General features: G+C 47.0%; 5 protein-coding genes across 8 annotated transcripts in view; 2 read left to right on the forward strand and 3 right to left on the reverse strand.

Moving 5' to 3' along the window:
* Positions 1-1,870, forward strand: part of dsx-c73A (doublesex cognate 73A) — a 35,042-nt gene extending 33,172 nt beyond the window's left edge. For both annotated transcript variants that reach the window (XM_018100598.3, XM_089259456.1), the window contains exon 5: positions 461-1,870. In XM_018100598.3, coding sequence (XP_017956087.2) covers positions 461-1,164 — 704 coding nt within the window. In that variant the 3' untranslated portion in view covers positions 1,165-1,870. The remainder of the gene's footprint in view (positions 1-460) is intronic.
* Positions 1-5,323, reverse strand: part of LOC108651147 (elongation factor-like GTPase 1) — a 90,089-nt gene extending 84,766 nt beyond the window's left edge. Inside the window, exons 1-4 of the mRNA XM_018100618.3 lie at positions 5,076-5,323; positions 2,995-5,012; positions 2,508-2,934; positions 2,329-2,442 (exon numbers count right to left, since the gene is read on the reverse strand). Of these exons, the coding sequence (XP_017956107.3) occupies positions 2,329-2,442; positions 2,508-2,934; positions 2,995-5,012; positions 5,076-5,229 (2,713 nt within the window). The 5' untranslated portion in view covers positions 5,230-5,323. The remainder of the gene's footprint in view (positions 1-2,328; positions 2,443-2,507; positions 2,935-2,994; positions 5,013-5,075) is intronic.
* A 319-nt stretch (positions 5,324-5,642) lies between these two features.
* TyrRS (Tyrosyl-tRNA synthetase) lies at positions 5,643-7,642 on the reverse strand. The gene is made up of 4 exons (XM_018100604.3): positions 6,918-7,642; positions 6,491-6,857; positions 6,111-6,437; positions 5,643-6,047 (listed from the first exon to the last, which is right to left on the reverse strand). The coding sequence occupies exons 1-4, from the start codon at positions 7,561-7,563 to the stop codon at positions 5,801-5,803; spliced, it is 1,587 nt and encodes a 528-aa protein (XP_017956093.2). The 5' UTR covers positions 7,564-7,642; the 3' UTR covers positions 5,643-5,800.
* A 420-nt stretch (positions 7,643-8,062) lies between these two features.
* GluRS-m (putative glutamate--tRNA ligase, mitochondrial) lies at positions 8,063-10,009 on the forward strand. Its single transcript, XM_018100605.3, has 4 exons — positions 8,063-8,523; positions 8,587-8,997; positions 9,062-9,448; positions 9,512-10,009. Exons 1-4 carry the CDS (start codon positions 8,186-8,188, stop codon positions 9,918-9,920), a joined length of 1,545 nt encoding a protein of 514 aa, XP_017956094.1. The 5' UTR covers positions 8,063-8,185; the 3' UTR covers positions 9,921-10,009.
* On the reverse strand, positions 9,934-13,123 carry Serinc (serine incorporator TMS1). 3 transcript variants are annotated; one of them, XM_030383651.2, is made up of 7 exons: positions 12,959-13,123; positions 12,145-12,700; positions 11,696-11,805; positions 11,448-11,631; positions 11,177-11,386; positions 10,392-10,490; positions 9,934-10,329 (listed from the first exon to the last, which is right to left on the reverse strand). In XM_030383651.2, the coding sequence occupies exons 1-7, from the start codon at positions 12,992-12,994 to the stop codon at positions 10,151-10,153; spliced, it is 1,374 nt and encodes a 457-aa protein (XP_030239511.1). In that variant the 5' UTR covers positions 12,995-13,123; the 3' UTR covers positions 9,934-10,150. The 3 variants fall into 3 exon arrangements, with proteins under 3 accessions (XP_030239511.1, XP_017954990.2, XP_030239510.1); XM_018099501.3 differs by having other exon boundaries at positions 10,392-10,502; XM_030383650.2 differs by having other exon boundaries at positions 10,392-10,511.
* Between the last annotated feature and the right edge of the window lie 86 nt (positions 13,124-13,209).

Consider the following 13,209-nt stretch of genomic DNA (forward strand, 5'->3'; position numbering starts at 1 on the left):
TTTTCCTTCGTAAGACTTACATCAATAGATGACTAAGGTTTTCCTTTCCACGTGTTGCTTCCTTATAAAACTCAGGCTTGAATTCCTAAGGGTGACAGTCTTAGCTCACTAAGATTTTCCTTTCTAAGGCTTACATCGTTAGCTAACTAAAAAGATTTTCCTTACAGACAAATAACTAAAGCTTTAATCCTTTCTCAATGTTACTTTCTTGGTTAGAACTAATTAATGCTTACATCTATCCGAAGACTTACAGAGCTTGTTAGAGCTAGCTTAGGCTTCCATGATTCCTAAGTGTTACATTCTTAGCTGGAACAAGCTAAGACAAATATTTCTTAAGGTTTCATCCTTATCTGAACTCTGTTCGTATTCGCTTTAATCCTTAAGCAACATCCTTCCACATCTTATCCAACCCTCTCACCACAACCTTTACTAACAAGTTCCATTCCTCCACACTTCACAGAGGGACCCATGGCTCATGATCAGCCCACCTATGCGAGCGTGCCCGGAATCCGTGTCTTTGGCATGATGTGCGTCAAGCCGGGCTACTCGGTGCGCAAGCCCAGTGTACAGCCGCCCAAGCGCTACCAGCTGCAGAAGCCCTTCTATCGTCCAGGCGGTAGCAGCAGCAACAATGGCGGCAACATAATGGGCGGACAGAAGGACAGCTATGGCAGACCCATTTACGGCGGTCTATCCGGCGGTCAGGTGGGCAGCTCAGCCATCAGCGCCAACTATCAGCCACAGGATCAAAGCTTCCAAAACGGCGGCGGCAGCTCTTATCAGTATCTAAATCGACCGGAGAGCACACACAATACGCACAGCAGTGCGGCTAACTTCCGACCGGATCAATTCTCACTCAACGGTTTCCCGGGCAGCAATTACGGACGCAACAATGAGCGACGCGGCGAGGCGCCGCCCATCGAAGCAGCTGCCGAGGAACGCGATCAAATGCCCAGTGGCAGCAGCAGCACACAGTCGAGCGATGAGGCAGAGGCACGGACTACGCTCCAGGCGGAGCAGAGCGAAGCAACTACGGCGGAGTTGACGACACAGCCGGAGCCGACGAGCCGTGTTAAGCGATCGCTCGATGCGCTGGATGACTACGAGCCCGAGTTTCCCTGGGATCGTGTGCTCGAGTTTCAACAGAGCATTGTCTGGGACTAGAGGCAAACCCTAAGCTGAAGCTTAAGTAGTAAAACAATTTTGAATGGGATTATTTCCGGAATACTCTGCAACCTACTGTGACTGAAGCTAAACGAGGATCGCGATCAACTTGATTGTGCCCAGAGATAGATAGTGAGCGGAAGGGAGAGAGCGAGAGAGATGGGTTCAACGACTACATGACAGAGAGGCGATTTTACGTAACGTAACGCATAACGTAACGTAACGTAACGGATTTACAATTAGACGCTAAGCATTTAACTTTAAGCATTTGAAATGGCATTTTTCGATCTTAAGCTGATCGCCTAGCAAACCTTCCTTAATTTATAACAAATACTCGTATTTTGTATTTATTTAAATGAGAAACAAAAAACAATTACGAATTAATTAAACAATTATGCGCCCACGCCCACGCCCGAACTAATTGTTTAATTAATTTGTTTTGCATATCGAAAACCCAAAATATGGCATCAATTCCATTTTTTAAATAAAATATTTAACATATTTAAACATATCTTAATTAAACAGTGAAGCAAATCATTTAAATTATAAACAAAACAAAAAGAAAATATTTATAAATTTAGTTGCCTATTTATGTTAGATCTAAGCTGCATTTACTAGTAGTTAAATTAAAACAAAACTGATCAATGTAAACGATTTTAATGAATTTTTGCTCTGCTGTGCATACGAAATGCATATGTAATAAATTATTTATACATTTTAGTTAAATAAATCAAACAAATTGCATTTATTTGTGGAATGAAAGAATCCATGGGCACAACATAATCTGGTAATGTTAGCAATTGCAGATAACAGAGCAAGCAAAATCAACATGAACATAATAATGCTGTCGGCAATGCATTCGTAAATTCTGTACAAATATTGTGAACAGAAGAATGTTATTAGCAGCTACCTAAGGAAATGTTATTGGCAAATTTCATATATACAAACACAACAGAACAATGTTATTATCACTTATTCAATTGCAAGAGAGAAAGAGCTTTCATTAAAAGCGCTCAAATCATTTAACTTAACATTGCAATGTAAAACTACGATTGAGTGCCTCTTAACAGTGATGGGAGACGGCTGAATTTATGTTATTTAACATAACATTTCAATATGAAAGAGTCGAGTATGTTAATATAAATAATAAAGCATAGGACTCACCCAACATTTCAGCATCGACCACAATATTACAGCTGTACATAGGCGTGACTAAACGCTGTGGTTGATTCTGAAAAGCCTGCCGACAAACTTCCTTGGCAGCTGTCAACACTTGACCTGTTAAGATTTAACATAATTATGGTAATATGTACATAGATGGGTGTAAGAATGGATAGACTCACCTGAGAAAGGTCCAAAGCCGCGTGCATTTAGATCCTCACCCTCGGACTGAACGGACCACTCGAGCACCGCAAAGCACACTCCTTGCATAGGCTCCTCACAGAGCGGACCCGCGCCCGTCGTCAATTGGAAGCCATTCACCAAGGAGCTATTGAAATCTCGGCGTGGATCGGTCAAGTCAGTATCGCTCTTGGTTTGTGTACACCAGAAGTCGGGCTGCTCGTAATCGCTAAGATTGAGTAGAATATTTGTGCCACAATTGCGTGGGCCCAGCGCCCAGATGCGCTGCACCAGCTCCGCGGGCGACAGGGAACTGAGTCCATGTAGCTGCAGCTCCGAGAAGGCAATGACCAGTTGACTCCTAATGGAGGCCAAGAGCGCTGAGAACTTCTCCGAGAGCAGAGCATTGCGTGGCGCGGCAGCCAGCTCCTAGAAAGGCAAAACGGATTAGGGCTTCATTGAATTTGGATTAGGAACTGCCGACCTCACCTTAAAGACATTGCCATGCTGCTCCAGCAGCTGGACAACGGCAGCAGGCAGTGGCAGAGCTATAACCCTGAGCGTGCCCAGCTTGTTCAGAGTCTGCTGCGTGGCTATCTTCTTGCTGATATCCTTGTCGTCGGCTGTCTTCACTATGGCCTCGTTGACCATGTCCACAGTTGCGTCGGGCACAATGGTTTCCCTGAACGAAACAATTGGCTTGGACACATTGACCTTGATCTTGGCATAGCTCTGCTCCAGATCGTGCACACACTTGTCCACGTGCACTTCGCCCAGGGTCGTTATCACGTGCTCTCCCGTTGGCGCCACTGAGACCTGGACGCAGGCATCCGCTTGGTTGAGCAGCTTCAGACCCTTCACCAGCTTCGGCATGTCCTGCGGCTGCACTGGCTCAATGGCAACACGCAGTATAGGCGTAGCCATAATGCTCAGCTCGCTGAAGGAGGTGCAGTCCAGTGTGCTGCTCAGTGTGGCTGTCTTCACAATGTGCGACTCCAGGCCACCGATGCCAACGATGTTGCCCGCTGGCACCTCCTCCAGCAGCTGCAGCTCGCCGCCCATGAACATGTACAGGTCTCCGACTGTCACCTGAGTGGCGTAGGGCGCCTGGTCGAGCACTCGGTGCGTTGGCTGCCTGGGATCGTGCTTGGGCGTTAGATTATACAGCTGCATGCCGCGTCGCAGTGTGCCGCTAAAGACTCGCGCAAATGCTATGAACTCGAAGGCCTTGCGCTCCGGCTCCGGCTCTGCCTCTGCTGCTGCCTCTGCCGCAGCTGACTGCGTGTTCAGCTGCTCCACGCCCGCAGTGAGCTGCTCCAGTTGTGCTTGCTCGCTCAGCTGCTTGCGCTCCTCGATGCGCCGACGCACTTCATCGCGGCGCTGCTGCAACTCCTGATCGGTCAGGCGCTTGGGCCGATTCTGTGGCAACTGCTCCACCGCTACGGGCATCATTTTGGACACAAATGCAATGAAATTCTCGCTCTGCGCATTGCAGCTCCTGAAGCTCTCCTTGAGTGCCAGCGTCTCAGCGGGCAGCGAGCTGAGCTCAACATTGGCTGGATAGAGCAGACGCTGTGCCCGCTCCTCGCTGATGCAGTGCGGCGGTGGCACGTGGCGCACCACCATTTGGAGCACGCTCCGATCGATGGGCAGCCACTGGCCCAGCACTGTTTTGATCTGCAGCTTGGCATCGGTCAGGCGCAGATCCCGCGCAGCCAGCTTCAGGCCCAGTTTCTCAGCTATCAGCGGCAGCTTCTCCTTGTCCTTGCGCACGGCTATGATGTCGTACAGACTCCAGATGTTCTCCAGCACAAACTGCACGAACATGGGCTTCTTGGCCTTCTCCTGGGCACCGGCCATAACACATTTCTTTTTGCTATTGTAGTAAAAGTCGCCCCAGAGCTTTTGCTCCAGCTCGGCACGTGGAATCTCCAGTCGTTCCGCATAGGTGACTGCAAAATCGGATACAGCAAAGGCCCAGCCATCGTAGGCAGAGCAGAAGACCACGTTGCCGGCAGCTGGCGAGAAATACAGCTCCGAATCATCCACATTCTCCAGCGCCGATTCATAGTTATCCTTATCCGTCAAATCTTCCTTGGCCAGCACATCGGAGGCGAAGATGCTGCCCAGCACAGCGTTCACTTGCTCTAGCACCTGAGTCAAATGAAAATACGCGTCCAGCGGCGTCATTTGCTTCTCCATGATCAAACGATCCAGCTTATTGAGCAACAAAACTGGCTTCAGCTGCTCCTCGTAGATTTGTTTGAGACAGGCGCGTGTTTGTGGCCCAACGCCCTCAACCACATCCACGACGACTATTGCGCCGTCACATAGACGTACAGCCGTGGAGACCTCACTGGAGAAGTCCACATGACCTGGTGAGTCTATCAGATTTATCAGATAGTCCTTGTTGCTATTGTCTTGATAATATAACGAAATGCTGCTGCTCTTCATCGTGATGCCACGCTCCTGCTCATCCTGACGGCTGTCCATATAACGCAATTTGCCTGCAATACAAAATTTCATATGAATTGGAAACACAATGAGCAACAGACACAACAACAACAAACCGGCCATGCGTTGTGAAATGATGCCATTGCTTGCCACGAGGGAATCCGCCAGCGTTGTCTTGCCATGATCCACGTGCGCCAATATACATATATTTCGCACCTGTTGCTGTTGTTTCTGCAGCAGTACAAGCTCATTGATGTCCACCACGGGCATTTTGTCGCCTAAATAAATTTTACCTGTTGCCGAACTAAGTTTTTAAAACAACTACGCTTGCAATATCGATAGCACCGATAGGCAAAATGAGTACATTGGCACGGCTGTAAAAGCTCTAACAGCTGTTTAGCCAATCAGCATCGTCAGGCGCTCGCAAAAATACTCATACTGAAATTCAAATATTCATTTCATTACCAACGTTAATTATTCAAAACATTATTCTAAAAGAATTTAATTAGTAGCTGTATTTCACAATGCCATACTACCTGTTTATTAATCATCAACTAACTGTATGCTGTAAAATACTTCAACAATGTCTTTTGTTATCGATACCACAATTGAGTACGTTTGCCGTTGAGTAAATTTTATCAGCTGCTCTTGCATTGCCGCCAAATTGAAAATTTGAAAATATATACTTTCTTCGCCAAAATTTTATTTAAGCAATATATAATTTTTAAAACTCAATAAAAGCAAATTGCAAAAATGCATTTCGATAGTGATCATGTGTAAATTGTCGGCTTAGTTAAGTGTTTAACAGTATTACACGGCTCAGGTAAGCTGGATGATTGGTTTACTTAATGGAGCAATTGGCCAATTTGCTGGTCAATTGCTCTCCCTCGGTTGTAAGCAGGAAATTGTCCTTCCACACAGCAACGCCTTCGGCATTCGTTTTGAAGTCGGCAGAGAGTTTCTCCCAAACTTTTTTCTTGGGATTCAGCTGCTCATCGGGTGTGCCGCTGTAGCCCTCAAAGGAGAGTCGACTGCCGGGCTTAGCTGCTGCTGGCAACACAATAGGCTCCACAACTGTGTGATCGGCGCTGTAATCAAAAGGCAGTTAGAGTTTACAAGGGATTATTAGAGAGCTATTCAGCTAAGCTTACTTGGAGGTGCAGAGCACCATGCCCTCGGACAAAATGCCGCGCATTTTGGAAGGCTTCAAATTGCAGAGGACTGCAACCAGTCGCTGATCCAGCTCCTCCACAGTCACAAACTTGACCAGGCCGCTAATAATGGTGCGTGGCTGCGCCTCTGCCAGATCTATTTTGAGTACATACAGTGTGTCTGCATCTGGATGCCGAGCCACCTCGATGACTTTGCCTACTCGAATGTCCAGACGATGTGGGCCATCATCCTCAGCGCCTGCAGCAGCGGGCGCAGCATTGCCTTTCACCTTGGCGGGCGGCGGATAAGCAGCAGCTGTTAGTTTTCTACAAATACAAATATAAAACTATATCCGAATAATGTCTATGGAGTAACTCACTTCAGTTCGGGCTCCTCAAAGGTCTTGCGTATGGGATCCAGTAATCGATTTATGTACTTTTCCACGGAGGCCTTCAGGTCGCCCGGATGCAGCTTATTGTCTGCATAGTATTGCTCCAGCTCCGGATACTGATAGAAGGTAATATCGCCACCGTTGTCCGCAGCACGATTGATCTCAAAGCCCTCGCCATCCTTAAATAGCGAGAAGAGCACGTGCTTGACAAAGGAGAGCAGTCCATTGTCTGCAATGTTGCCCGGCTCGCAGAAGGCCTTCTTCAACTTCTTCTTCACATTAGCCGGCGAGTCGAGGAGATCTATCTTCGAGTCCTCCTCGGAGGAAGACATCTTGCCACCAGCCAGGCCAGGCACTGCAAAGCAAAATTGCATTATTTAATGAATTCTCTATTGATGAATCATCTCTGACTCACCCATGGGATTCATAAAGTGTATGCGCTTCTCGTAGCCAAGCTGTGGCAAATACTTCTCGGAGAATGTGAATATTTTGCGCTGATCCACACCACCGAATTGTGCATCCACTTTTAAGTACTCCTCATCCAAGCCTTGCAGACCGGGATACAACAGGCAGGAGAGCAGTGGGAATTCCACCTGTTTGACCACCTCGGCGCCGGCTTTCTTAGCATCGTGAATGGTGACCAGAGAGCTCAGCTTGTACACATCCAGAGTGTACTCTTTGGACAGCTGGTAGTCGCTGCCCTTTACAAACTTCAGCTTATCCAATGGAACGTCAATGGAACGCAACATCGCCTTGATCACCTGCTCGTAGTATTTCGTGCGCAGCTCGAGCAGCGGCCACGGCGCCTTCATGTTGTCCAAATAGGCGTGCAGATCGGCAAACAGTATTGTCACCTCACAACCGGCTTTCAAGAAGTCCGCAATCTTGGACATGGGCACAAAATAGGCGACATGTGGCTTTCCCGTCGTCGCCGTGCCCCAGTAGATCTTCAAATCACGCTCCTGCAGTATTTTTGTTAGCTTATCATCGCCGAGCGTCTCTTGCAGGTTGCGCGTAATGAGCTTTTTCTTCTCATCCGCACTTAGTGTTGATCCAACCATTTTTAAACTAATTTATTAACGTTTTGCTGCACACTTTGCGAAATAGTTGCGGAAAAGAAGAAGAGAAATGCATGCGTGGTCAGTGTTTGCGATGTGGCAACGCTATCAGCTGTTCAAGTAAGCAACTCATATTCAGTGTTGCGAACTTAGCCTATTTCAAGCTAGACCCATTGGAAATGCGTATTGGTTGCATATATGTATGTATCTGTTCGTGTGTCTGTGTGTATATCTGACTCTCTGACAGCCTCCCAGCCCATCTCTCACTTTAAGCTCAAGAGCAACGATTGCTACCTACTGCCGGGCTCACTAATTGAGTGCGACCTAGTGTGAGAGTGAAAGTCTTCCTATATAAACGGAAGCAGCTGCAGCATTTCTTCAATCGCGCAGTGTAATAAAGTGAAGTTCGTGCAAATATTTTGAAGGCCGTTCAGGTAAGCATTAAAGACAGAGGAATTTCTTTGAGGAAATCGTTTGCATCGCGAGCAAATTTATACGCACGACACGATGTCATCTCTGTTTCTGCACAATCATCTGGCAGCTCGATCAGCTGAAGAGCCGCTTTAAACATAAACAAACATTTTGCTGCACATATTGTTTTTATTTTAGTTGATTTTAACTGAAAATGTTTAGTGTACGAAGTGTAAGGACTCTGAGGCAGTGCCTCCGGGCCACTCACAGGCTCTGTCACAGCGAGGTGCGCGTACGCTTTGCTCCAAGCCCCACGGGCTACCTGCATTTAGGTGGTCTACGAACTGCTCTATATAATTATTTATTTGCTCGGCATTCCGGCGGCAAATTCCTGCTCCGCATCGAGGATACAGATCAAACGCGGCTGGTGCCGGGCGCCACAGAGCGCCTCATTGAAGATCTGCTGTGGGCAGGCATTGAAATAGACGAGGGACCGGGATTTGGAGGAGCACATGGACCTTACATTCAGAGCCAGCGCAGGGAGCTGTATAGGTGAAAGGCTATTTTTATAAATATATCATATCCATCAATTTACAGCTTTATATATGTTTATAGCCAAGCTGTGGAGCGCCTACTAGAGAATGGCAGCGCCTATCGCTGCTTCTGCACGGAGCGTCGCTTGGATCTGTTACGTAAGGATGCGCTGCGGACCCGTCAGGTGCCGCGTTACGACAACAAGTGCCGCCACCTAACGCCAGAGCAGGTGCAGCAGCAGCTGGACAAAGGAGCTCCCTACTGCATACGCTTTAAGCTGACGTCGCACGAGGAGCCGCTCCAGGATCTCATCTATGGCAGCGTCCAGCACAATGTGAGCGAAACAGAAGGTGATCCTGTTATCATGAAGAGCGATTTGTATCCCACGTACCATTTGGCCAATGTGGTCGACGATCACCTGATGGGCATAACGCATGTGCTGCGCGGCGTGGAATGGCAAATCTCAACGACGAAGCATTTACTGCTCTACAAGTGAGATTCCAATTGTATAGAAATGTATTTCTATTACAAGCTCTGCTCTCATCTTCCTCCTTAGAGCCTTCGACTGGCAGCCACCACAGTTTGGTCATCTGCCGCTGCTGGTCAACGCGGATGGCAGCAAGCTGAGCAAGCGCCAAGGCGACATTGGCATCAAGCAGTTCAGGGATCGCGGCTACTTTCCCACTGCGCTGATTAATTACATCATCTCGGCCGGCGGCGGCTTTGAGCATCGAAGCCACAGCAAGCCTCAGCTCTACTCCATGCAGAGTCTCGCAGAGCAATTCCGTTTGGAGCGCGTCAATGCCCATCCCAGTCGCCTGAATGCCGAGCTGCTCAATGACTACAATCAACTGGAGCTGACGGCACGTCTAGCTGATCCGCTCAAGCGCAAACAGCTCGTGGCACATGTGCAGCAGCTCGTCCAAGAAGCCTATCCAGATCAGTGAGTTCTCTGTGCAATGTCAATCAAGTTTTCCTCATGCACTTCTCTCTTGATGCAAAACAGCTCCGACTTGGACCTAGCTGAATCCCATATTGAGGCAGTGCTCCATTGGTCAGCACAGCGTTTGACCTTGCTGCAGGATTTAACCAGCAGCAAGCTGAGTTTCTTGTGGGTCAAGCCCACTCAAGTTGTGCTCAAGGAATTGAGTCCGGCCCAATGGCAACAGCTGCTGCAGCAACTGCAGGCCGAGTCCAACTTTCACAAGGATCAGCTGAATGAGCTCCTCAAAGGCTTTGCCAAAGCGGCGTCCATCAAATTCCCAGCGCTAATGAAAACTCTGCGCGGAGCCTTGAGCGGACTGCAGGAAGGACCAGGCGTTGCGGAAATGATGGAGATACTGGGCAAAGATGTGGTGCTGCAGCGTTTGCAGGAGAGCCTGGATAAGCAGAAGCAGCTGCAGCTGCAGCAATAGACAACAAAGACTCTTTGACTAGATAATTATAATTGTTATATTTGTGAAGATTAAGATTTAAGATGAAATGAGTAATCGTAGCATTTAAAGTTATCTGCTTAAGCACCGCTCCGTTTTGCAAATTTGGCATTATCCGGACTTTCTTAATAGACCACGCCTACTTGTTATTATTCATATATATATATATATATATAGTATAGTTGGGTATATATATTTGAGGGTAATACTGTTTAGCTAAAGTCCCGATTGGAGAGCACAATGGGTGCGACAAGACTCCAGCCATAGATGAAGACGCCTAGCCAGCTGGATATGATCTTGACCCACATGGAAGCCTCATTGCCGTTGATCAGCTCTATATCCGAATTGGGCTTATACCAATTGGTCAAGGTCATCATGACGTAGAGGGAAGCTGTGCAGAGATATGACATCTATATAGCAGAGACTCCATCAATTTTTATTCCATGAGCTTACCGCAGACGAGGACAGTGTGGAATGCGGACCAACTGTAGCTGACGGACTCCGTCTCGTTGTCCGTGTTGGGCTTCTCGCCAGCGGCTCCGGTCTCTGTGTCTGATAGAGCTTCTGTTAAAACTATATTAGTTATATGGGGTTGTCGGCATATGGTGCACAGTTTCGTAACCCAAAGGCCCAAAATCAACGTTGGTTAGTGGAGTGTTTGATATATATAGATAGAGATATATATAATACAGCAAAATAAGAGTGTTTCAATAAAAATAATTGAAAATAGAGAAAAATGTGTTAGTTCAGTAGTTAGCCAACAATAAATGTGATATTGAAATGTGAATGAAGCTGTGGATTAGGATTAACACTTATGGAACTGTAGGACAGAGAGACCATGAAACTGTGCCATGTGCGAGACAGAAGAACAAAGAAAACACTTAAACTGCGGCCGTAGCCGAAGTTGCCAAATGCCCTTGCCGAGAGATATGCAGTGGATATGAGATTAGATTACAGATATTACAGATATGAAGTTGATAAGACTCTGTCTGCATGTGGATCTTCTGAATCGTATGCAGAGAGCCAAGTGAGTGACATGGATGGCATTGATCTTCTGTTACCAAGAGGCGAGTTAACAAATGATTAACAAACTCTTGCATAACACGCAGTTATGCAGACAGACAAATCTGAACAATATCAGCTCTTAGTACACAGACTATATCTAATTAAGCCATATTCCCAACTGATTCTCAACTGCATTATCTTTCGCAAGGTCACACTGACTTCTAATCACGTACCACGTTTCTCGCTGTTGTCATTGTTGATGTTGGAGACCTTCACAGCCGAGCTGAAGCAATTGTAGAGGATGCAGAGCAACCAAACCACTAAGCCAATTATATTAGTCGTATCGAAAGTGACCTTCGAGTTGTGGGGGGAGGGTGCAACGGTTGTGGTAATATTGGGCAATCCATCCATCAAGCCAAACATGCCCGGATTGCAGGCCTTCTCTGCAAAATGACAGCAATTAAAAACTCGAAAGTATAGGAGTGCTTAAATCAGTGGACCAACCCGGATTATTGGCCACAGCGGACCAGGTCAAGTAGACGGTGTACAAGGTAACCAATGAGCTCTGCAACAAGCCCGAATGTGGCAAACGTTCCTGCACAGCCGGCAACACCGACAAAACGCTGATGACCAAGCAGAGTATGAGATTTATGGAGATGAAGAACTTGTTGATGCCGCAGCCAGTCGACTAGAAGAGAGAGAAATGTTTTACTTTAGTAGACATGGAGAGAGTAATTAATGCATATACTCACTGTGGTAAAGTAGATGTAGAGCAAAGTAATGCCAGTGAGGGAAGCAATATAACTGAGGAGAGTGACGCTTGCCAATGCATAATAATAGCCGCGATTGTTCTCTGCATTCTCTGTAAATAAAAGGAGAAATTATATAGGAGAAAAGGGAGAAAGTGGAACAGCATCAGTCCGGAGAGCCTCTACTCTCTACTCAATCAACTCTAAACATTACTCTCCATATGCTTATCATCAATCAGTTAAATATGTCGTCCATCAGTCAACCAATCAAATCTGAGTACCGTCTACATGTTAGCTGTCAATCAATCATGCTTAGATAAGCCGTCTTACTGCCTAATCCTCTACCATATGGTTATCATCAATCAGTTCTACCTCAAAGACGCCCTAAGCCGCTTCCATATGTTCACTAATCAATCCCTCAATCACGCCTCAATTCAACCAGTTTTGCTTACCAATCCAATTCTCAGCCACGCTATGGGCAAAGTCCACGATGATAACCAGCTGGACGAGTATGAAGGCCAGTCCACCAATCAAACCCACCCACATCATGGCCGGTCCGAAGGATCCATCCGGTATGAAAATGGCCGCAATCGAGGCGCCAAAGCAAATCAAAAACTTCAAAGGCCAAAATTCGTTTTGAATGTGCGAGCGCGGATCCCTGGAGCTCTTCACGCCCAGCATGATGACGGCCATCAGAGTAAAGAAGCAGGCGAGACCAAAGCAGAGCCGATAGACAGCCATATAGCCCAGAGCATATTCACAGTCCAGTTGCAAAGAGCCGCCCGATAAGGCGCCTATAGTCGTGGAGCTAATTGTCGAGGTGGAGTTGACGCAAAATGGCAGCTTCTTCAGCGTGTCCTGCAGGCCAGGCGAGAGGGCAATGGCACCAAGAATTGTGCCTACGAGCAACATGAAGGCGTACATAAAACGGGATGACGAGGAGTTCTTGCAGGTGGGGCAGGCAGAGCAGCACATGCTGGCAGCCGTGCCCGTGCAGCAGAGCGCACACTGGAAGAAGATTTAAAAATCAAAAATATAATCGCATCCTAAGCATTCAACCACCAAAAATGCCACCACTGAGCATCGATTCTGTGGCCATTAGCTATTTTTATCCAATTTGTGAGTACGCTTTTGCTGTCTCACTTTCCAGCTAGAATACCGCAGCAGCTGTCAGCACTGACAATCGATTTTGATGCAGTTGTTTGGCATATGCGCAATTTGTTTTCACAAGCCAAGCAGATATCACGTTGCTTGGCAAATACGCACCTGCGCCGCTGAACAAAGGCCCAATGCAGCTCCCATTGTTAAAAGCCCCAATTAGTTAGCGTAAATTACTTTTGCTATAAATTTAAGTCGAGAACAGTCCCACCGACGCGCTTTGTTTGTGAAAACTATGAACAAGTGCTGGAAAGTGTGTTGTGTGTGAGCTGTTAACAACAGTGCTAACTGAGCTAACAGCAATAAACCGATAGATTTGTCTGAGCAACACTGCGAGAATGTTACCATGGCTGGAAAAT

The sequence above is a fragment of the Drosophila navojoa genome, chromosome 4 (genome assembly GCF_054131105.1).
Source record: "Drosophila navojoa isolate 15081-1374.11 chromosome 4, UAZ_NAV_1.0, whole genome shotgun sequence".
Classification (NCBI taxonomy): Eukaryota; Metazoa; Arthropoda; class Insecta; order Diptera; family Drosophilidae; genus Drosophila; species Drosophila navojoa.